Raw genomic sequence first — 23,662 nt, forward strand, 5'->3', positions numbered from 1 at the left:
CTGTGGGAAAATGTTGCTACTGATTACTAAATAAAGTAGGCAGCAGGACTAAATTAGTAAAGGTATTTTATCAACTTTATAAATTATTAAATTTGGACACTGAAGGGTAAAATAACTTGAACAGGAGCTTTAAGGGTATGTTTGCTTATGAAAAACTGATAGACTGATAAAAGAAATGGAAGCTTAACTAATCAGTTCTTATACCTATAGTTCAGCTGGATCTGGATACCTGCATATCCTGGAACAGAATTTGCCCCTCCATGCTTTAAATGGGAGCAAGACAAAATGTAGCAGTGGGTATACTGCAAAGTAATGAAACTCCACACTTCATCAGGAGTGCTAAATTTTAAAAGTATTAGGCTAAAACAACCAGATTGACAGATTTCAGGAAAAATCTCCAAGGAAAAGCTTGCATTTCATATTATAACTCAGTGAGGGAAAACAGGCTGGGGAAAAACAAACCAAACCAACCTCTGTATCTTAGTATTTGTAATACCTTTCAGTGATACACATAAAACAACACAGACATGCATGCAAACCAAAATATTACTGTAATCTACTCCTGGTTTGTTGCACTGTTTAGTCTTATGAAACAAATAATTTAGCAGGCAATGTACAATACAGAGGTCCCCAGTGGATGGCAATATCCTAAGTAAGCATGTTTTTCAGTTTGCTTAATTTATAGTCTCTGGGGGAAAAAAAGACATTTAAAAAAACCTGTTTTCTGGGTTTAAAAAGCTCATAGGGATAGTTCTTAACTGGCTGAATTGCTGGCTAAAATGTGAGACATATTATACCACTAGAGGTCTTTACATTTCCTGATGTTCTGAGGCCTCAAGGGTTCTTCATCAGAGGATACATGTTTTAATCACAGAGAACAGTAAAATGTAGTGCTGTCTTTTCAAATTAACAACTGCAGGACAAACACATGGATGTCAACCTAGGCTTTGCCATATAAGCATTGGGGACAATAATTTCCCAAAGAGAAACTGAATAGTCTTATTTTCTTTTTTTTTTAATATCTTTATCCTTTATTTAACTTGACTAATTCTTAAAATGCAAACTCCTGCCAAACTCTATGAATAACAGATTTTTGGTGTCAGTGATATAACTGAGAAGGAGAAAAGGAAAAAAAAGGAGGCAAGAAAAGAAATTGGTAAAGATGACTGAATTACTTCATTTTTTGGCTTTTGGTATGCTTGTCTTTTTTTTCCCATATTTTTCAGTTCTTAATCAATGTGGATCATTCTGTAAATGGAAACATTTAATGCTGAAAATGTCAAAACAAAACACTTGATCTTTTCAGAATTTTGCTATCTAAAATCAAATTCTACCAGAATTTTAAAATGTAGTAAGCAAGCAACTACTTCCTTTTTGTGAATTTATTGTTCCTTCATTTCTAGTCATAACAGGGCAACTGAACATCTGACTTGGCTGTGTACGGACCAAGCAATAATGGGTCTTTAATCTCTGTGTAGGACAGCAGAGAATTCAGCAGTTACTAAGGAAATCATAAACCATGGGGAAGAAATACAAAAACATAAGTGTGTAAGACTTGCATGAATGAAGATGTTGGCCTTTAATGGAGCTGAGTGAAAAATGCAAAATATTTGCCAATTAAGTATTTTCCATAAATGCCTGGTGCAAATGCAAAGCACAAAAAGCCATGCTGTATCGCTTTTCTTATCTTGTGCAAATCTACGGAATATAAAATACTTTCACTTTTATCTGCTCCATCAACCTTCCTATTTAATCAGTTAGTTTGTTACTCCAATTTCTGCTTTCTACTTTTGAGCTTGCAGATCCTACAGCCTCTGCAGTGGTACACAGTAATTATTTCCCCTTTGGAACATGCTCTGACGTCACACAGTACCTCAGTGTGGCCATTTTTATTAGGAAATACTCATCTACAACACAGTCGTGATCTATGGTTTTTACACATCAGCTACCTCAGTTGGTTCAACAATCAGTTTTCATACAAAAGCTAAAAGGCAAATTTCTTTTGTAAGACATCTAAATGTCAGATTTCAGCTTCTTCCCTCTCTGAAGGAAGAGGATAATGTAGATCAAGAAAATATTTTAATAATACTTTTCTAAGAATGCATAGATTTGCTCAATGCTTAAATAGCAACCACATATAGACAGAGATCAAAGCTGTCTATTCCCAGGAATATCTGAAAAGGAATATTCAAAGGTGTGTCTGAGAACAGGGTCTTAGACTAGATACACACCGACAGCATCTACGATGTTCATTGGCGATTCAGTTAACATAATGTATCTTAATAATATGACTGCTCCTGAGACCTCTGCATTTCCTAACATAAAAACTTTCCCTTTGTGTTTTGAATAGGTAAGCCCACAGGGTATGGATCCAGCAGTAGACGCTTACATCACAAGGGAATAGTGGATGAATGCTGCTTCCAGAGTTGTGACCTGAGGAGGCTGGAGATGTATTGTGCTCCAATAAAACCGCCTAAATCCGCACGGTCCGTACGCGCCCAGCGCCACACCGACATGCCAAAAGCACAAAAGGTATGTCAGGCTGGGAAAAACTCACAGCAGCCAACAAATAACCAAACCAGACTCACAAAAAAAAGAACCAACCCCCCACCAAAAAAAACCCTATGTATTTTAGCGAAGGAAAATTCTATCAAGGGTGGTAACAGAAAACAATTGATGCGTTCTGCCTACCAGATTTAGCAGAAGTTTGGAAAATAGTTGCCAAGGTGGGAAATAAGTGGGAAGTGGTGTGCTGCACCTCATCTCTTAGAACACTGAATAAAACATGGAAATGCTAAACTAGTAGCTGTGAGGTCTTATCCTGCCATAGGGTAATAAGTGACAAGTACCCACATCATCCAATCATAAATACCATCTAAGACTTCTTTCATAAGAGAAACTAAATACTGAATGTTTAACAACTCATCTATCCAGAATCTTTTTACTGATCCTCTCATTTTAGATAGAAGTAGAGTGAGTGCTCAAGAAGGAAATCAGATATTCTGCTATTTATTTTATATTTAAATGAATGCTTTCTTTTTCTTCATTATTTTTGCTATTTCTTTTATCAGAACTAAAATAAATGGATAGTCACTGCAATAATTGCATACTTAATTTTAACTGTTTAAAGTTCAATATGTATATTCTTCAAGCTACTTCCAATATTGATTGGTATTATTTATACAGTTGTGGAATTCTAAGTATTCAGATTTTTGTTCCTCTGATACCAGATATACTGTACATATATGTATCAACAGAGCCTATAGTTCAGGAAACCCATCTTGACTACACTACAATTAAGCTCATGTTCAGCTGTCTCTCCTGTCTGAGGTCTGAACATCTGTTATACATATTATCTGTCTTCTGCTGTAAGTCTCTCGAGATTTATTTTATTGCTGTTGACCCTGTCTGTCCTACACACATGTTGGCACCACTCCTGCAGTTATCTGAAAATTCTCACTTACAGACCTGGAACATAAGATTCCATAGGAAGTCAGGAAGCCAGTGCTGTATATTAAAATCCTTAATATCAACTTTATGAAAAGAACTATTGTAATCATTCCAGCATTCATTCTTTTCCATAAGTCAATCCATAGAATGGAATCCTTTCCTCCCCTTTCTTCCTCAAGAGTTTTCCTTTGTCTGGACGATTTTTCCTGGGAAGTATCACCTTGAGACCTCAAAGGGCACACAGGGTGACAAATGAAGACAAGAAACCCCTGTTTTAGCATTTATTCCTATCTGAGCACACGCAAACTTGGGGCTTGCTGGAAAAGAAGAAAACAGGCTTGGTCAGGAATCCATGTGCTCCTTCCCATGCTTGTTGCTAAGGCAATGAATAAAACATTGGACTAAAGGAGACAAGATACCTGCCAGCTCTTTGATGGATCTCCACACCACTTTCCTTGGAGGACAAAGGAATGATGTCATCTTTAGGCAGCTGTCCTCTTTCCAGTTCAAAACATAGGCAGAAGAGCACTGTTTTTTTACAGACAGGAAAGACCTCACATCTTTCTGCAGCATCAGGGGAGGTAGCACTCAGGAGGGGTACTGGAAAAATGAAAAAATCTAGAGGGAGATTGTAATTGAGTGAGCATAACCACACAAGAAATCATCCCGGAAATTAAAAAGGGAAAAAATCAAGAGGTGAAAAGGACAGCAAAAGGACAACGAGGAGAACAAGAAACAAACAAACAAAAAAAAACCCCAAAAAACAAAAAGCAAAACAAAAAAAAAAGAGTGAGGGAATTAGATCAAAGAGGTTGAGAAGACATAAAATATTGCAAAACCGAATGAACCAGCATGCAAACCAGCATGCACCACAAATAAAAAGGGTGGAATTTTTAGAAAATGGGAGAGAAAATTAAATTAGAGACAAATTATTATTAAAGAAAACACCTTTAAAGAAACTGTATGTGAAAAGGAGCAGAATAAAAGAAATTGTAAATGCTTCTCCATAGGAACTTGGCAATAAAATAACAAATCTGATAGGAAATACTAATAAATTTTCATTTTTATCTGTGGATGGAGAAAACCATAGTGAGGAAATGAAAATATAGAATGAGTTGGAGCAACTATTATTCAGATTTAAGACAGAAAAAAATTTAATGTGAATATGTACCAGTTTTTCCTACTGAATTCCACTTCTCTTCCCTCCAGTGTACTTTTCTTTTATCTTTCTCTGTTCTTTCTGCAGACAGTTGTACATGCCACCATTAAGGAAGGAAACTATGTTCAAACTTTTTTTTGGACACACTCTCCCAAGATAATGTATTTAGCTAATTCATAGTGTTGATACGCCACTGATTTTAATTAAAATAACGGATATGCTTAAGTAAAATTATTTTTCTCTTAAACATTTTTTCTCTATATATGATGTATTATATATGAGATCTATAGCTTATTCATAGAAAGTGAATATTTCTACACCTATGATTATGTATATATGACCTCTTCAAAATTTTCATATTTAGATGCAAGATGTAAGGTAGGACTAGGAGCAATATATAAGATGTATAGTTCCTCTCAGATTTCACAGAGAATCAGTTTCTTATGCATTTCATACATCTGATAGTCTTTTTTCAGCATCTCCTTGTAATATTTTTAAATTACTAATCCAGGATTTGTGGTTTTGTTTTAGTGTTTCTAGTGCTTAAGTAAGTGGTCTGTTTCCCTAGTTCCTTGGGCAGATGGTTCCTGCTAGGCACAATTTGGTAGGTGATTGTAGTTCAGTGGAGTAGGGATCTTCTCTTATTTACAGTTTCAGTATTTCTGCTGGAAAGCAAAGCAATGGTTTCTCCTAGTTGTACACTATATTTAAAGGGCAAAACAAGAGCAAGAAGGGGAGTTTAAGCCCTGTCTTTGGTACCATCTAGCTTTCTTTCATTTGTTTCTTTCTCTTCTGAAAAATGCTAAAAGTTTAGTCAAATGCCCTTAAGTGAATTAAATTTTAACAGCAATTTAGAAAACTAATGAGTAGCTCTTTGAAAAACAACTGACCTACCAAAGGAAACAGCTGAGCAATTTCCACAATTGTACACGAGGGAAGATTGGGACCTTATCAAATGAAGCAGTGTCTTAGAAACAATGTTACGAAGTTCCTATAAGTTCTAGGTTACAAGGTACCTTGGAAATTACTACTGAATGTGAAGGCTGGTAAGGCTGATTTTAAAATTAATTTTAAAAGAATCATATAATCATTTAGGATGAAAAAGAACTCTCAGAACATTGAGTCCAGCCATTAACTCAGCACTCCCAAGTCCACCAGTAAACCATGTCTGTATAAGTGCCAAATCTACATATATTTTAAATAACTCCAGGGATAATGACTCCACAACTTCCTTAGGCAGCCTTTTTCAGTGCTTGACAATGTTTTCTGGGAAAAAAGATTTCCTGACATCCAATCTAAACCAACCCTGGCACATCTTGAACTTGTTCATGAACATAGTGCCATGCCACCCTCTTGCGATCCGAACAAAACAGCAAAAGAGATGCATATCTAGATATAATTTACAGTCCTTTTTCTTCTTTAGGTCTCATGTGAAAAATACATGTAAATATATATATATATATACACCAAAAAAGTATGAATAGGAAGTCAACTTACTCAAAAATACTTTCCATGTTTTGTCTAATCTTCAACATTTAAATAAATACTGAGTGGGACTCAGAGAGGGAAAAGTTATTAGTATTTTTAGTTTAAGAAAATGCCATTAAGAAAACAGGAAAAGTATTGCATTATTCGTCATTAATTTTTCTAAGACTGGCAGATTATTTTGTAATTGGCTCAGTATCAACTCAGATAGATTCATAGGCCAAAATATGCACCACGGCACCAATCCTAATTTCTGTTAGAGCCACATCATATTACCAAGCCAATGAGTGAACTTTAAGGTGTAACAGCTAAAAGAACTTGGCTGTTTCAGAGAATTGTTTTCTCCCATTGCTTGCTTTGCAGCCCTGTTTTTATGTCAGTGATCACACTGCCCACAGAACTAGAAAGCTTTCAAAGAGACCCCAGAGGATTCATAGCTAAGGTATCATGCCTGTTACTACAAATGTTAGAATTTCCATTTATTACCAGTAAACCAAGGGAACTTTCAATGCCAAATAAGGTTTGAATGTCTGCCCTAATAGGACAAGAATGCTGTTGCTTGCTTCCCAATACCCTTCCAGCTCAGTCAAATGACCATTACCATCACCGAGGTAATTGTTACCCTACTGTTAATGATGCCTTATCTCCAAAAATCCATGCTGAAGATGGTGGGCTAGAAGTCTGCTTCCCTGTTCTCTAGCTGACTTATACATTGCTCACATTTTGCATCCCCCATCTTAAAATTATGATTGTGTCTGTCTGGGTGTGAATACCAGTTCAGAGCAGTTTTATTTCTAATTTTCTTTTTCTCAAAGACTTGAGAAACAAACCAAACTTTTCTATAGCAGTACGAATGTAGGTCTGAGAACCTAATTCAAACATTCACACCTAGTTTTGAGGTGTGGTTTTTCTCCCCCAAGTGGTCCCAGCATTTAATACTTTAAAAAAATGTATTATGTGGATCAAAGAATTTTCTGGCATGCATGCTACTACCAGTACATTTATTGGTAGTTATTTATCAAAACACCAATTCTGAAGATGGAAGTGCTCTAAAAGCAACCTGCCATCTTCCTTCAATTTCAAAGCTAGTCTGTATCGTGACAACCCTTTTTCCACCTACATGTCAGTATTAAAATCTGTAAGAGAAACACTCCTGCATCTTAGTACCTGCTTTATTTGAATGATAAAGCCTCTTTAAAGTTAGACAACAAAAATAGCAGAGAGAATTTATATTTTCATTTGGGAAACATACAGCTAACGTTCAATCTAAATATACTTTGAAAGTCACTGCAATGCAAAATGGTTGTTTCATTTTAGGGCTCTCACTGTCCATTTTATAGATCAAGAGTTTGTAATCTTTAAGAATATACGGCTTTTGGCAAATAAAATGAAACATACAGCTTTTCCTATATGCTGGTAAACTCTCTTTAAGGAGGAACACCTAGGGTCAGCACCAAGGAGAATATTTTGTTTTGTTGCTGTGTAGGAAAAAAACCAAAACTGGGCAGATGAGTAAAGAAATTCCTGTTTTCTTAGCTCATTGTAACCAATATAAGCACTTGTAGAATAAAGCAAAATCCTTAGTGTTGGCAGACTCCTGTGAAATGCTGCAATGATTATTTTAATGAAAATCAGTGAAAATTTAAGGTTTCACCCAGAATGAGCTCTTCAGGGTGAAAACTAAGGTACAACTTTGGAAAAAGTAAAGACAGCAAAGTTCATTTTGGAAAAGCTGGAAGAGAAACAGGCAATGAAAAGCAAAATATATTTTAATTTAAGGATAAGCAGAATTCTGTTGACATTTCCGATTCTGTATTTGATTGATGCTATTCTACAACAATATTAGCAAAACTGGATGAGGACAAGCCAGTATCCTTCTGAACTGTTCACAGGAATAGTGACTAGATGATTCATCCAGTCTATAATGGCATATTCCTAAGAAAAACATTTCTTCATTATGACTATTTTGCTGTGAACAACTTTGGCTTGTCAGTGATGATAAATCCTAGTTTGGCTCAATGTTTTATACTTGGTGGTAGCATAATTAATTTAGCAATTACTAGTACTTCCTAATTTCTGTTCTACATATTTAAAATAATAATTCCTCCCATATCCATCAGAAGCTAATACAAATCCATTGAAAATTATTAAGCTTTCTATGAGTTCAGGTTTTGTGATCCTTTGAAAGTTGCTGAATGGTTCTATTTTTAATTTAATTTCTGATTTTATTTTTAATAGATACTGAAAGGAAATGAAAAGGTTATATGTAGAATAGCATGGGAAATGACTAAAAACCACCAACCAACCAATGCACCAAATTAGCTTCCATTTTATTTCTGTTCATTAGAAAAGCAAGAGAATATTATTTCTTTTTAAATTTTAGAGACTTCCTAATTTTAGGGAATAAATAACAGCTAATGCAGTGGTAGAGCTCACATAGCTTCACCTTTCACAGAGATTTTTTTAATATATATTTTTGGTTTTTCTTGGGAATAAACCTCATAATTTCATTTAACTAAGAATTTGACTTCTGATGAGTATTATAAATACGGAGAGTCATGGTATTGAGTACTATAAGTACGGAGAGTCATTATGGCTTTAGTCTGATAAAGAATATGCAGTCTTGGGTCGGGCTAATACTTACTGGAGTGGCAAACAAGGGAAATCAAATTGAAATGTATATACCACCCCAATCACTGCTGCTGAAGACTGGCCTGTGCATGGAATGACAGGGAACTGGGGACGTTAGTCATTCCAAAGCTCTCTTGATTCCCCTGGCACATCACCTTGTCTGTTTCGAAAATACAAATTATATGGCTGCAGCTCCTACAGCGAACCCACAATTGTTTTCCTCCTCAAGGCCTTATCCAACAAAATCCAACACATCTAATATGCCATCTGTGCAAAAAAAGCAGAGCAATTTTGAAAATATCTAAAAAATATATCCAAATAATATCCAATATGTCCAAAAAATATCCAAAGCCCAAGAGATTCCATAAATCCTGCAGTTACAGCTTAAAAGTTCCCTGGCCCCTGTACATCCTGATTTTGCAAATGTCTTTGGGAAATAGAGGAAGTCTTTGGTACCTACCATAACCCTAAGCCTATCCAGGTTCCAGCAGCAGATGTCTCTTCTGCAAAGATCAAGAATAACAACAGTTGTTTATGTCTAGGAGAAGGGGGAATTTCAGGTACAGAAGTTCTGCATAGCTAAGTTCTCTGTAGACAACTGAATTATTGATTAAAACACAATTATCTTGCAGTTCCAGGACTCTGGACAACTGTTTTCCCACTATCGTAAGTTTTGTGATCATACAATATATTTAAACCTACCTGTAATAAATTTTTCTTTCTAAACTTTCAGGAAGTGCATTTGAAGAACACAAGTAGAGGGAACACAGGAAACAGAAACTACAGAATGTAAGAACATGCCATCCACAAGAATGAAGAATGAATGTGCCATCTGCAGGATACTTTGCTGTAAATAAATTATTTGTTAGACATTGGAAGACTTAAAAAAACCCCAACCTTTGTTTTAAAAAGCTTGATGCAATTTCAACCAATGGGCATTCTCCCAGTGAACAATGCAACTAAACATTCCAATATTAAGTCTTTAGAGAACAGAATATTTTAACCAGCCCAGAGCTAAAAAATTTGTGGTTGATATATTGCTGTTTGTTAACCTGTTTTAAATGTCCTGCAGGAAAAGTCTTGAAGTCCTGTGCCCCTCAAAAGCCTACAAATTTATGGGCCTTTGATGGATCCAATTGCACTAAATTAACCTATGAACACTGGCTGCTGGAGTCATTCATCAGCCTTGTCTAAGTGGTGTTTCTTTTATTTGCACTTCTTTACAAGCAACAGGCTGTTTGTGTTACAGTGTCTGAAAACATTGTTTGTCTACCCCTTCATATTTGCACAGTTTGACATTCCCAGTAACAGCAGCAGTAAGGTAACATATACAGTTTTAAATATCCATTCATTCCATCTGTGGCATTTTGACAAAATATGGGTTATAGATACATTTGTTTAAAGACAGTTTCATTCTTCCTTCTCTTGCAAACATGCAAATTTTTTGCAATTTGTGAGACAAAATATTTTTAAAAGCAATTAAAGCATACATAGGCTCTCAAACCAGTAATGATTATTCCAGGTAATTATTTTGCAACAGTATAGGTAACTTCTTTCTTCCTCCATATAATGCAATATGTAAAATTTAGCATATCAACAATACACATATATCAAACCATATGTAAAAAATCTCTGTTTTATAGTACAAAGGTGCTATTTTATAGTTTGTTACATGAAAGGGTCTGGCCAAAACGGTAATAGGTAAAAGCAAATATGGAAAGACCAAGCCAAAGATTAAATTACAAAATACTTTCAAAAAAATTCAGCTTAAATCAACTAAAAAGGCTTCAGATTTCAACATGAAAATAATTTTAACATCTTCAAAAGAAAATTCAGATACTTGTTTTCTTTTAGATATCTGAAGGGTGGTATTTTGACATCTGATTACGTGGAACGCAAACTCATAGATGTCTTGGCCTAGAGAAGACAATTTGAAAAACAGTGCTTAAGTGACTTCAAAGAGTAGCCCACCAGGGCCAAATGTTCCTGAAATTATCAGCATTCTGTTGAATCATAAAGGAGTACTCAAGTTCCGCTCCATTTTAATTCTTCCCACAATCAGATGCAGCTTAGCTGACTTGAGTCGGGCTGCTGCATCTCTCTGTAAATCAGAAAAGCTAATCACCAAATTATTAGTGTAGACTAAGTCCTCAAGGAGAGATTAACCATAACATCCTTACATCCTTACTTACAACTGCCATTCATGTGCTCTTGTGAGAGACAGAGATCCCAGATAATCCCTGCCATGGAACTTTGATAGGCCCTGCAGTGGTTCTAACTTGAATAACATCTGCATTTTTGTAAATCAGCCCAGTGTAGGCTGGCCAAGCCATGAAGGGAGATAAGTAGCCAGCAGTGTCCCAAGGTGAGCATTAAACTTGTCTGTGAGAGAAGGGAAGGCAGAGGAGAATGTACTGTCCAAGAACTCCAAAGTGATCCCATTCAACTTTTCCCCTCACCATGCTGCATGTGGTCGGCTCAGGCAAGGGGTGAAGCATCTCTTGGTCAGCTCCAAAGGGGGCCTGGAAAACAGCATATGAAGGGAGCAGTTAGCGAGGTGGTAGATTAGATTTATAAATGAAGTATCTCCTTTGAAGGCTGCTCAAATCTGCCTTATATTCTACTACAACTGAGGGAGTCAATAACGACTTAAAACACAAGAGAAAGATCTCTCCAGACTGCTTATGTACAGCTCCTCAATAGCCCCTTGTGAAACGAGCAGGAAAGGCCATAAAAGTCTAACAAATTATTGTAGTTGCTTTTCTATTCCCATAGAAAATCCGTGGTTTGTATTTTTAACAAGTGCGATGTATTCCTATAAACCTACTGCTTTCTGTGAGATGGATGTCTATATGCACAATAAGCTGCCATAGCAATGTAAAATTAGAACAGTAAATGAATAAAAAAGAATATGTCACAGCTCTCACTGACTGAGACAGTTATGTTGAAAACAGAAGAAAGTAAAGAGAAACAGATGTAGAAACAAACCTGAATTACCTACCACCAATTCAATAAACAGTTAGCAATTCTGATACCTGTCACAGCTGTTACAGGCCATTTTTTGGCAGGGGGGATGGAGAGGGAAGGACTTTAATGGCTGTAAGAATTCTGCAATGCAATCTAAGAACAAGCCTTATTTGATGTCATAGACATAGTACATATTTCCATTTCATGACCCTTTCTGTCCCCTGTCTCTTCTGAAGTTCTAAGGGGAAGAGAGAAGAAAGGTGTAAGTGTAAAAAGCAATTTGCAGATATCTGTGGCAGCAAATTTCTTTGTAGATAACTTTCTTACTGATGTGTTTTTAACTGAATAACTATAGCTCATTTTGCATTAATTCCTGTAAATTAATTCAAATTTTTGGTCTTATCTTAGAATTCATACACTCATGTTCATCTCACCATATTTCTCCTGTTGAAAAACCATAATTAGAAAATGTCACTCAGAGACAGCAATGTATCACATTTTGACAACTGTCTGAACAAATCAGAAGAATTCCTGAAAGCAGCTAAAATAAACACAGAATAGCTGCAAACTTCAAAGGCAACACTTTTCTTTACTAGACAATAAATGATATCGCAAAATGGAAAGTAGCTCCAGCTCCACAGATGTGAGAAATGCATGGATGGGGAATGCATTTTGTATAAGAAATCTCCAGTCACATGGCAGGGAGCACATGATGAACCAGTTAGTGTGAAAGATAAAGGGCTGCATTAGCTCAATAATCGCAATAAATCTGCTACATAAAGAAGTTGAAGTGTGAGCCAAAGCACCTCCCTCCCAAAAGCACAAAGCAGTCTGTCTTGAAAAACTTCTAATTAGAGAAATTGAAATGTTCAGCCGGATTTTTAAAACCACTCCAGATATTTAGGAACAGGGCTCCCACCAGATGCTACTGATTCTCATAAATCACTGAAAAGGTGAAGAAAAGCCCATTTCTCATCCTTCCCTGTTGTGTAAGTCATGTGACAGAGATCACAGATATTTGCTTTCTAGAATAGACTTAAAACTCCAACTATTGCACAGAATATCACTGAAATGAGTAAGTAAAATGTGAATTAAGCCTCCTTATTTTCAGTCAGTCCAAAAAGCACTGCACATCTAAACCTGCTGAAGTTAGTATCTCTCGTCCATCAAGGTAGCAAAATTTAAGTCTTATCTCCATAATAAACAGAATTAGTCATTAGGAGTTATAAACCCACACCTCCATTTCCATGAAGGACTCGCACGACCTCATTTGCACTATTCAGCCAAGACAGACAAGAAAATCAAAGCCTGGGATATTGCATTTTCCCCCAGTATACATGAAAATAGGCCCCCTTTTCTCCCAAGGCAGCTTACCGCGTCGATTCCTTTGGTAAGACTGAGAGGTGACTTTAGTGGTAAGCTTTCCTTATAGAAGTGAATTCCATACGCAGCTAGGAGCCATGCTCAGTTACCCTCTGATTAATTAAGACTTTAGGCCAAGCACTGTGTCTTCTTGGCTCCCCATTCAACAAGCAAGTGTGTGGTATGACAAGGTCAGAAAAGTGTATTTGCATATTTGCTTTACCTGTTACTGATTTGGCCAACAATGCCAAAGTGGTGCTATTGTTTTGTTTAAGAAAGTACTTGACTAAAATACAAAAGAAAGCATAAATATTTTTTTAATGTATGAAAATGACAATTACATAGGTATGGTTATTAAAATAGAAATAAAACTAGCCATAACTTTTCAACTTTTTGTCACTCAAAAAACAGCAAAGTAATCTTATATCGATGCAGGTGGGGCAGGAATAAGAGTCAAAATGCCACAAAAATTCATAGGTTTTAAATGAAATTCTGAATTGTTACTCCAAGTCAGAAATCCAGATGAAGAAAAGTGTTAGAAGTCAGGGAACTGAAAGCCTTGATATGACTGAAAGCCTTTCAGATTATGCAAATCCTGTATCATACCAGAGAATTTTAAGCCACACTCCAGTCTGAAATCAGTGTAGAATTTGGCTTGGTCAGTAGCATGATATGGTCAAAATTTTCACTGAGCACACATTTTTAGTTTTACCTGATTACTTTCTCACTCATGGCACATAATCCAAAACTTAATGTTCTTAAAACCTGCAAAAGATGCAAGTGCATCTGAATTTAACATGGAATGACAAAAATATTCCTAACAGGAAATTCTTGGGTTTTTAAAATTCTCATCAATTCCAAATTGTGAGAAAAAGTTGAAATATATGGCTAGCAGTCTGTGATTTTTTTTAATTACTTTATGTGGTCACTAAGAACATCCTTATGTGCAAAATTTTACATTTCATTTTTTTGTTTAGAAATTATGCTAAGTTAAGCCCAAAAAGAGATTCTTGGAACCTATAGGTCAGATAGAATACTTAGGTTGTTCTGATGGAGGCATAATCAATATATTTAAAATGTTTTATTTTTAGTCTGAAAAGGAATAGTAATAATTTATTTGGGGGGGTCTACTTATACTGGTCCCTCTTTTTAGGATACTGGTCAGTGGAAATTAGTCTTCCAAAGCACTCAACTTCTAATCAAAACCAACATTTATTCCTCCCTCTTGCTCCATCCAATGAACTTAGTTGTAACACTATTGCAACATAATTTTATTGTTTGTCTCTTTGTTTGGGAGGATTGTTTTGCTTTGATTCACTTTGTTTTGATTCTGGGGGCAAAGGGTAAGGAGGAGGAGATGAGGCTTTCAAGTGATATTTTTTTCTCTTGGGTACAATCTGCATAAAATAAAGAATTTTTCTTAATGGGATTACTAATTATCCAATTAATGTGTGGAAGTAGCATTCAATAATGCAGCTAGATTAAATTTGTCTTGAAAGAAGGAAAGATTTCAACACAAGGTTGTTACCCATTCTACTCCTATACTAAACATTTAGCTTCTGACAGCATTGAAATATTCTACTGGACTATAAATCTATAAATGCCCAAACACACAGTATCTGATATACACAAATTGTCTCCAACTTTTTTTTCCACAAAGGGTGTTATGGGGATGTCTGAAATCTTATAACGTGTCACGCAGTATAGAGATGCCATTCTGGCAGAGGCCAAAATAGGAAGGACCTCCCTGATGGTTACATAGGAAATCTTACACTAGTTGCATAAAGGGTGTAGTTGTGTATATATACACATATATAGACACATGTACAAATATATGTGTATATATAGGCAATGCTACAGTGTGTGCATGTCTATGTGCATGTGTGTGCATGAGTATATTATGCTTTTCTTCTTCCTTTCAAGCAAAATTTGAAATGCCTGCTTTTTTCTCTTCAGATTTTATGGATTATATTCAGAAATCCAACTGGAATCTAATTTTAGAAGAGCATTGTGTAATATGGATGTCACAATTTAGATCCTGTCTTTGTTTTTCATACCTAAAGAAATGACCAGCTATTTAAACCATTAGACACTTCTTCATTGTCATCAGGCAAATATATTTATCTGTTTAGATACAGATTAAAAATACTAACTCTGAGGGCCATATTATAAAAACCTTTATTAAATTTTTCTCTTTTATTTCATTTTTCTCCATAAAACTTCTATTAAGTGTGATTTCTTTAAGTATAAGCATTTATTCAAAGTAAGAATAATAGGTAATATAAACAGACAAGAATGATAATTTCTGTCATCACCTCACTATCAATTTTTCATTTATATGTTTTTGTAAAAATAATTAATCCCTCTCTACAGCACCCTTAACTATATTAGAAGTGGAAAGGGCATAACAAATTTCTATATCCCAAATTATTTATAATAATTCTTGATTTCTCTGTGTTCTTCAGTAACTTCCTATTTTGCCAGCTTGGCCCACAAAAGTCATAAAAAGCACCAATGAAATACTTCTGCTGCTAAATATTCTTTCCCACAAGTATTTGACATACACCCACCTAAAATACCTACATATTCACACTTTATTTAAGTTCTTAAGAAACAGAACAAGTACAGGTGAGATAATTTTCCCCACGATTTTTAAACTAAATCAAATGCATTGCATTTTATTGTATTTTCCATTTATTAGTATAATTTCTTTCCTCTAAAGCAGCAAGGAACTACCTGCAGAACAAAAAGGACTCCATCCTGACAAATAGGATTATCTTTCGCGTACTCATGTTAAAGAAAAAGGTTTAGCCAGATAACTAAAACACAACTGATTAAATGAAACTCATATTTTGTAGTGAAATATATAACTTCATAAATTTAAAAATCAAATGAATGTTCCACTCTTCCTGGTTTACTGGCACTAACCTGACTTATGGTGTGAAAAAACCCTGACTTTAACAACGATCAAAGACAAAGGATCCAAAGCCAACAGACTAAAGTGTTATCAATAAAGACGTAAAATATCCTTATTTTGTGCACAGCTATGAATTCTTTTCTTGTTTTTAACACTAGAATTACAAAGGCAGTTGATAAAAATACTGCATAAGGATTATGGTTCTCTTCATTATTTCCACTTAGAGACAAGTTTGAATATAATACAGAACATGCAACTGTGTGATACAGTGTATAAATCATATCCTTTCATTTATTACCATTTCTAAGGAATTAGTCCAACAGAATTCTATAGAAATCCTGAGTGAGGTGAAAAAATTTTCAAAGGGTATAACGATAATAGTTTCCTGATTAAGTCTCATCAGCCATGAGTCATAAAATGCTCTACTGAAAGCACACTGGTACTTCATAATGCTCTGAACAACTTCACCTGTAGTCTGACGCCTCTCATGGCTTTTATCAGAATGTGATGATTCTGTTTCACAGTTTCTTAATCCTTGGAGTCATAGGGTTGAATATTAAACATGTTTATCAAGACTAAGGATTTCAGGAAACAAAATGAAAGTAGAAGAAGCAGCACCACCTGCTGCTGATAATCAAATCATGTATGAGCTTTCTTTTCTCCCAAATTACTGCAAAGCCACCCAGAATGCAAACAAAGAGACTAATAACACTTCAGCTTTCAGGACAGCCTTTCCATAAGAAGTAACTGTCCTCTCTTTCTTCAGTGCTGGACTTCAACTGGTATCCTGACTGAAACTGGGGTTTCCATGATGCAAAGCATGAATGTGGATACATGAGTTTCTGATTTCACTACTGAATAATCCTACTATTAACATTTCAAGTCATTATAACCAAACAGTGACAAGTGTTAAGTGTTCATTTACTAGAAACCAGTTAAATATCTATTAAAGTTCTAACTGGATTTATTCTTTCTTTTTTATTTTCTTGTGCTTACTCATAATACAATGTCACTACTTGATGACAAATAATATTTCATACTGTGTATGTAACATCATTGTGTTGCAGAATCCCCCAAATACCTCAACAATGTCTTTGTTGCGCTATTCTCCCCATTTAGCAATTATAAGCTTTTCTAGTAACAACCAATAAATAAAAAAATGGAGCTCTTGATATGTACAAATATTAAAAAAAAATCAAGAAGTTTTGCTAGTTTGCAGTTCATGTAATGCCATCTTGACCATTCTCTTCCCCTCTCTCTATGAGCTGTCTAGAACACTAAACTTTGCTCCATAAATAATAGTGTATTCATGCTTTTAAAGGCTTTTATATGCATTTACAGTAGGTAAAGGTTGGAAGAGGTAGTTGACTGATTTTCACTTTTATCTACTTTGATTTCAGTAAAGGGCTTTGTCACTCTGTATACATAAAGGCTAATGCACCCTTTGGTTTGTAGAATGTACTGAAATGTTTGCAACCCTCTTGGTATCAGGTCCAAAATGTGAAGCATTACTGTTAAGAGGGTATCTTTCTAATGTATTTGTATGTATAGTTTACACCTCTGTGAGGTCTAATAAAGGATTATGGTTAATAAAAAATGTGTTGAAAATTCATCATCCATGCAGATTTTGCAACAATTTGCATTCTTCCTTTCTCTTTCCTGGCATATACATTTCAATTTTCTCAGAATACACCAAAATTAGGACACACCTTAGCAGGGTGATCAGGCTCCATTCATCCTAAAATAGAACTGGCATGGAAAGTGACTCAAGCTGGCCTCAATAAAAAGAAGTGTCAGCAGATGAAATTATGGAACCTATAGACAAAATTAATGCAAGTGACTAATCAGGAACTGACCGTGTTCATGCACAGAGGAACATGATTGAACTCTGGTATACAAAGGTCTCTCAAAAGCTTCTCACAGAGCTAAGTGGTAGCCAGTATCTGGCTTGTATCTCTACCACTTCTGTTCTCAAGAACAGAATCTATGGGTAGGTGAAAAAATAATATATGATAAATACGGTATCTTGCAGAAAAAGGAAGATGGCTGTTGTGAAAGTAAGCTTCAAAAATCTATTGGGAGTTCTTTTTTTAAAAAAGGACAAGAACCTAGTCAAGGAAGAACAGGTTGATCTGGTATTTCCTAAATGTTTGTAAATTCATGCAAAGTTCTTTAAAACACTAAACTGTCATGGACAGAGAGGAAAGATCTCCATACCTGCACACTGCAGATGAAAAAGCAGAAGAGAGACATCAGCAAGAACGGCCAGTTGGTAGTGGAATGGCACCATATGTGAAACCTTGCTGCAATCTGTTCCCGCACCCCCACAGTTCAGCCTTTCCCTAAATGAGCAGCAGAAGGTGCAGACAGTAACAACACAAAGTTTATAGGTGATATTAAGGCAATCAGACTGATCAGGCATGATGACGGTAAATCTACACAGACTGTTCCCAGTTGTCAACTTGTCCTTCATGTGCATCTCCACAGATCATGGCCCTCTCAGGTGGGTGCAGTATTTGCCTTTTTCAGCCACTAAACTCACACACTTTCCTTAAACTTTCAAATATGATGGAGAACAGCCTCATAACACCACTGTGCAGCTCCCTTACCACCTTCCTATGTACCCCATGTGATCCCAAACACTTGTGTATTTCCATTTGGCTGAAGTGCTTCATAATTCTATCTACTTTAGTTTGGGAAATGCTCCTCTCTGCAAGTGACTCTGATGCTGGAAGGCCTGAGGACAGCCTCACCATGGCAAAAACTGCCAAAAAAATGTCTCTGGCCCAGGAAGTCCCAAAATTATGAATCTGTGGAACGTAGGAGTTTCACTCATTCCCTCATCCTAGTATTTTTTTCCCTAGGTACTGGTTTTGGCTAAAGGGCAAACAGTATCCTGGATTGGTTACCCATCTTATCTTTACTCTGGCTACTTGTTTTTATCTTGCTGCCATAGTAGACATTCTAGATTCTAAATGCACAATCTCTAAGGGCACAATCCCTGAAGTAATATCCTTCACACAAAATTCATACGTATTGCATTACCACAAGTTTTTAATCTTACATGAACAGCTTGTTAATAAATGCAACTGGATGGTAAGCTATACTAACACAAGCAAAATAAGAACACAGAGACTGGAGAAATGTACAAGAAATTACTAATGGTTCAGGAAAAAGAAAAACTACTGTGTTCAGCCTCTTTCTCCAATTGTGCTTCCTCAGATACAGAGAATTTAATTTATAGGAATTTTGATCTAAGAGTTGCTGCATATTAACCAAACCTGGATATTGACTTACTTGGAAATCATCTTATTTATTGCCCTAACTTGAAACAGTTTTTGGATCACAACTAAAGAAATAAAAGCAGTCTAGAAATCCATTGCTAGATGAAGGCCAGCAGGACTTCTGGAAGCTTAGTAAAATTAGGACTAACAACAGCAGTTAATAATGTCTGGAAGACATTCTTATTTCATTACTGCAAAGTTTAAACTTAATATGGAGAACTAAACCTATATTTATATACAGGCAACTTCATTCAGCCATGTGTGGTTTTTGTCCTATATTTTCATACTGTTACATTTGGTTTAAAAATACCCTTTGTTCTCACATTATTGCCTAGAATTTTGGGTCTTACAACTTTTATCTAAAAAGTGTGTACAAGAGACAACATGTAAAAGTATTAAGCTGATTAGTGGTGGTTTTAAGCCAATGTTTCATCTCAGTGAAAAGGAGTTACCTCTGAGAAGTGTTTTCCCAACTGAGAGGATGACAGAGCCATTTACATTCCCCACGGTTTGCACATGTTGCTCGATATATCAGCCGTACACAGATTTTCTGTCGGCTTTTTGCAGAGAAGTCATTTGTCATCTCTGTATTTTGACAACCAAAATGCTGAGAAGAAATTGAACAGATCAGGAAGAGAAGTGTTAGTCAAACTGAGATAAAACAAAGATTAAAGCAGAATTTTCAGATTACCACTGGGCTGGTTTTGTTTGTTTGAGGAGTACTTGGACTTAATCTTTAATAAAACAACCATTTCAATTAAAATGCACTGTCTTTGTATCAGACTCCAAGCTCTCCAGGACTTGCTTCTGAGCATGTGTGCTCTCCACTAAGTAACGTTTTCACTCTTTTTGTTTACTTTTTCCTTCTGTTCCATATACCACCAATTCTTGCTACATGGTGACCTGATGCAATAGGAACAGTGGCAAATGTCGTCTTGAGTCCTCACAACAAAAAAGCTGGTAAATCTACTGATATGGGCATGCTGAGAGAAAGAGGTTTGAATGACATCAGGCTGAACATGGAATGAAACCAGATCTCTCATTGCTTCTGCACATACCACAATTAGCTTAAAATTTTTGGGGGTGCGGGAGTAGGCAGAAGAGGCAAAGCCACAATGCCAGAATTTTTGGAGTGCCAGTGCTACACCTTTAAGCATGCCCACAGTCCTCTCATGGCACACAACACAACTATAATCCCTGGATACTTTGGGTTAAAAAGCAGATAGAACAGTGAAAACCAGTTCTTTCCACCATTAACAGAGCACAGAGAAGTTGCCAATTTTTTTTCGGTTTTTGTCTAGGATTTAATATTTCAGATATAATTTTCCTTAAGTTTCTGTCATATCTATAATTTTTATACTAATTTAAATTACAGAGAATCAGTCTCTTACCTGTGTTTGAATTCATATGGTTTTTATTAAAACTACCTGCCTGCAGAATCCCTACTAGAATTGGTATTCATATCGTGCAAGGGGGAGAGTTTTCTTCATTTCACATTCTTCAAATCCTTACTTTACAAATAATCCTTTTTATCATTGCCTTTCCTGCAGATCTTCATCTGGATATTGTTATCATTGTTAGTACTTCCCCGCTTCAAATATTTTTGGACACATAACTCCTGGAGCCAAATCAGTCAGTAAGTTTCTTGGTAATTCAACATGCTGAAAACAATCCTGTACTGCTTTAAGCACATTCTGTTGTTGTTTCAGTAATCAATAAATAAGCAATTGGTTTCAGACAAAACACTTCAAGTAGCCTTTCATGCAAATAAATCTTACTATCAAACACAGTTCCTGCTATTCTTGATTTGTTTAAACAGCATTTATCTTTTTTTACCCATCTTTTAATCTTCATTCAAATATTATATATTCTCTGCCATGCCAGCCAGAACCACTGCACCAGTTAATTTATAAAATACTGTCTTCCTATACTTGATCTCACTTTTTCCTCTACCTCTCTCACCATCCATGTTGTTTTGAACCTCAAAATCAAGATAATTTAATGGCTGAACTTACAGCATGCTAACCCTATCCAAGGCCTCCAGTGAGTCAAAGAATTTCACCTGCATCTTACACACTTAGATCTCACATTCAAATATGGACACTTGACCACTCACATCTAGGATTTTCGTTTATATCAGTTTACAGCTTATGGTTTTGTACCCTGTAGAATGCCAGTGGCCAGCAGGTCTGGCTCTGAATACTTCTGTAATTTTGAGGATAAAGTCAACCCTCTTTCTAACCATTCTGTTCTGAGACTGACTGGAACTTTCCTGGGCACTAAATAAAGAAAATCTCTGGTTTGAATGATTTCTCTTTTAGTCTTTCTGCATTTCTATTTCCTTTCTCACAGGAAACAGACTGGTTCTTTAAACTTACTTATTCTAAGCTCCAGTGCAGTAACAGAATTATCAGGATGAAATGCCATCCAAGTCTTTGGCCAAGACTCAGTAAGGTATTTTAATCAGTACATACATATATACCATAAGTAGGTCCCTTTAAAAAAAATCCTTCTCAATAATGAAAGCGATATTGATACAACTATTAAAATTCTTACTCCAGAAGTATTTCTCCCTGTCAGTTTATTAATATATATATATTTTTTCTTTACAAACTCATTATATGCCTCTTTCTACTTCAACAGAAGGCTTTGCAATGACTTTCATTCTTTTTCAATTTCTTTCTCTTTTCTTCCTTCACTGACATTCTTCAACAATATTTAATATGTGGTACATTTAAAGTGTATTTCACTTAAGGACTTTAAATTACTGTATGAATTTCAGATAAATTATAAATTTTAAACTTCAGGCTTCCAGTATTTCATATAGCTCAAAGTTTTTCCCCTGCCAGAGTAAAACTCCTTTGACTAGATTTTGTTTGGCTAATTTCCATCTATGCTGTCTTACTTTTCTCTGTTCCTTTACTTTCTTCTATTCCCTTGTCCAATGCAAAAAAACTAACCTCAAACCCAATCAACATATTTTTTCTTTGACTTTTTGAAAGAGCATACGCAAAGAGTAAGGTTATTCACTGACTCCTAGCAACACAGAGATTTTTAATTTCCTTATATCCTCAGTTTTCTTTATGCAAGTGGATCTTTACTTTTCAGGTAACATTATTGACTGAGGAGCTGCCACCACCATTTGTTGAAGTCGGCTTCCTAGAAAGTGTGTGTGTGTGTGTGTGTGTGTGTGTGTGTGTGTGTATACATAACATTAAGCTAATGCAATACAGAATCATACAATATTCTGTATTGGAAGGGTCAACAAAGTCCAACTCCTGGCTCTGCACTGGACAACACCAAGAATCACATCATGTGCCTGACAGCATTGACCAAATGCTGTTTGAACTCCAATGAGCACTCCCCTGGGGAGCCTGTTCCAGTTCCCACCACCATCCAGGAGGTAAACCTTTTCCTGATATCCAGCTTAAACCTCCCCAGCACAACTTCATGGAGTTCCCTCAGGCCCTGTCACCAGAGAGAGGAGATCAGTTCATGCCTCTCCTCTTCCCCTCATGAGGAAGTTGTGGACTGTAAGAACAAAAAATTCTGTAAATGTGTGTTCCAATTTTCAACTAAAAATAACTTTCCAGTACCTTGACAAACTATTGCCTTAGAAAGTGACAATGATTATATATCTTGTTTTAAAACTATCCTTGCTGGCATTATCTTTAGCATTAATCAATACTGGAAGCACTCTTTTTACTCTCTGCTTGTTTTTCAACTCCTGTGTTCTCTGTGAACAAGTTTCTTCATACAAAAAATATCAGCACTAAACATTCTTACCTATCCCTCATATTCTAATAATTATCCATCCAAAGAATTCTCAGGAAAATTTTTTCACACTAAATACCTTCTTGTGTGAGAGTAAATCTAGGTAATGAGGAAGAAACTTTGTCTTTCTCCTTGCGGAGCTTTCTATTTCTTCAAGCTTCCCAGCAGCAAATAAACACAGTAATTTAATTACTTAAAGTTGAAAATGTCCAAAGAATATTTTTTTTTATATTTTGCTTTATTAAACCTCTCCAAATGTGAGAAATTATTTTATTTTATAATGGACAGAATAACTTCCCAATATCACTCAGCACAATAGTGTCCAGTACAGGTAAATTGTACTGAGACCCTGGTTTAAAGAATCAGAATTTAACCCATGATATCACAGTACTTTTCTAGTATCTTGTGATTTCTTCCTGACTTGTTACATTCTTAAACTCTCTCAAACATCAGAAAAAGCAAGAATCATTAGATGTATGCAGCACATGCTTATGCAGATGAGAGATTCTCCAGCTGCATAAAAAGCTGACTTAATGTGCAATACACAATTTGAAAGGGATTATCAATCTATCAGTGTAAACAATGGAACAAACAAATGCAATTGTTATTTGGAATGTCTCTTTCCTTCTAAAA

At 35.7% G+C, this 23,662-nt stretch overlaps 1 protein-coding gene across 3 annotated transcripts in view; it reads left to right on the plus strand.

Annotated features, from left to right (window-relative positions):
• Positions 1 to 17,543, plus strand: part of IGF1 (insulin like growth factor 1) — a 53,668-nt gene extending 36,125 nt beyond the window's left edge. For 2 of the 3 annotated variants that reach the window (XM_033058757.1, XM_033058758.1), the window contains exons 3-4: positions 2,351 to 2,532; positions 9,459 to 11,644. In XM_033058757.1, coding sequence (XP_032914648.1) covers positions 2,351 to 2,532; positions 9,459 to 9,518 — 242 coding nt within the window. In that variant the 3' untranslated portion in view covers positions 9,519 to 11,644. Of the gene's footprint in view, positions 1 to 2,350; positions 2,533 to 9,458; positions 11,645 to 16,737 lie in introns of those variants that run through there. The other variant, XR_004417776.2, reaches the window with a different exon arrangement.
• Positions 17,544 to 23,662: the final 6,119 nt, after the last annotated feature.

The sequence above is a fragment of the Catharus ustulatus genome, chromosome 4, assembly GCF_009819885.2.
Source record: "Catharus ustulatus isolate bCatUst1 chromosome 4, bCatUst1.pri.v2, whole genome shotgun sequence".
In the NCBI taxonomy this organism is placed as follows: domain Eukaryota; kingdom Metazoa; phylum Chordata; class Aves; order Passeriformes; family Turdidae; genus Catharus; species Catharus ustulatus.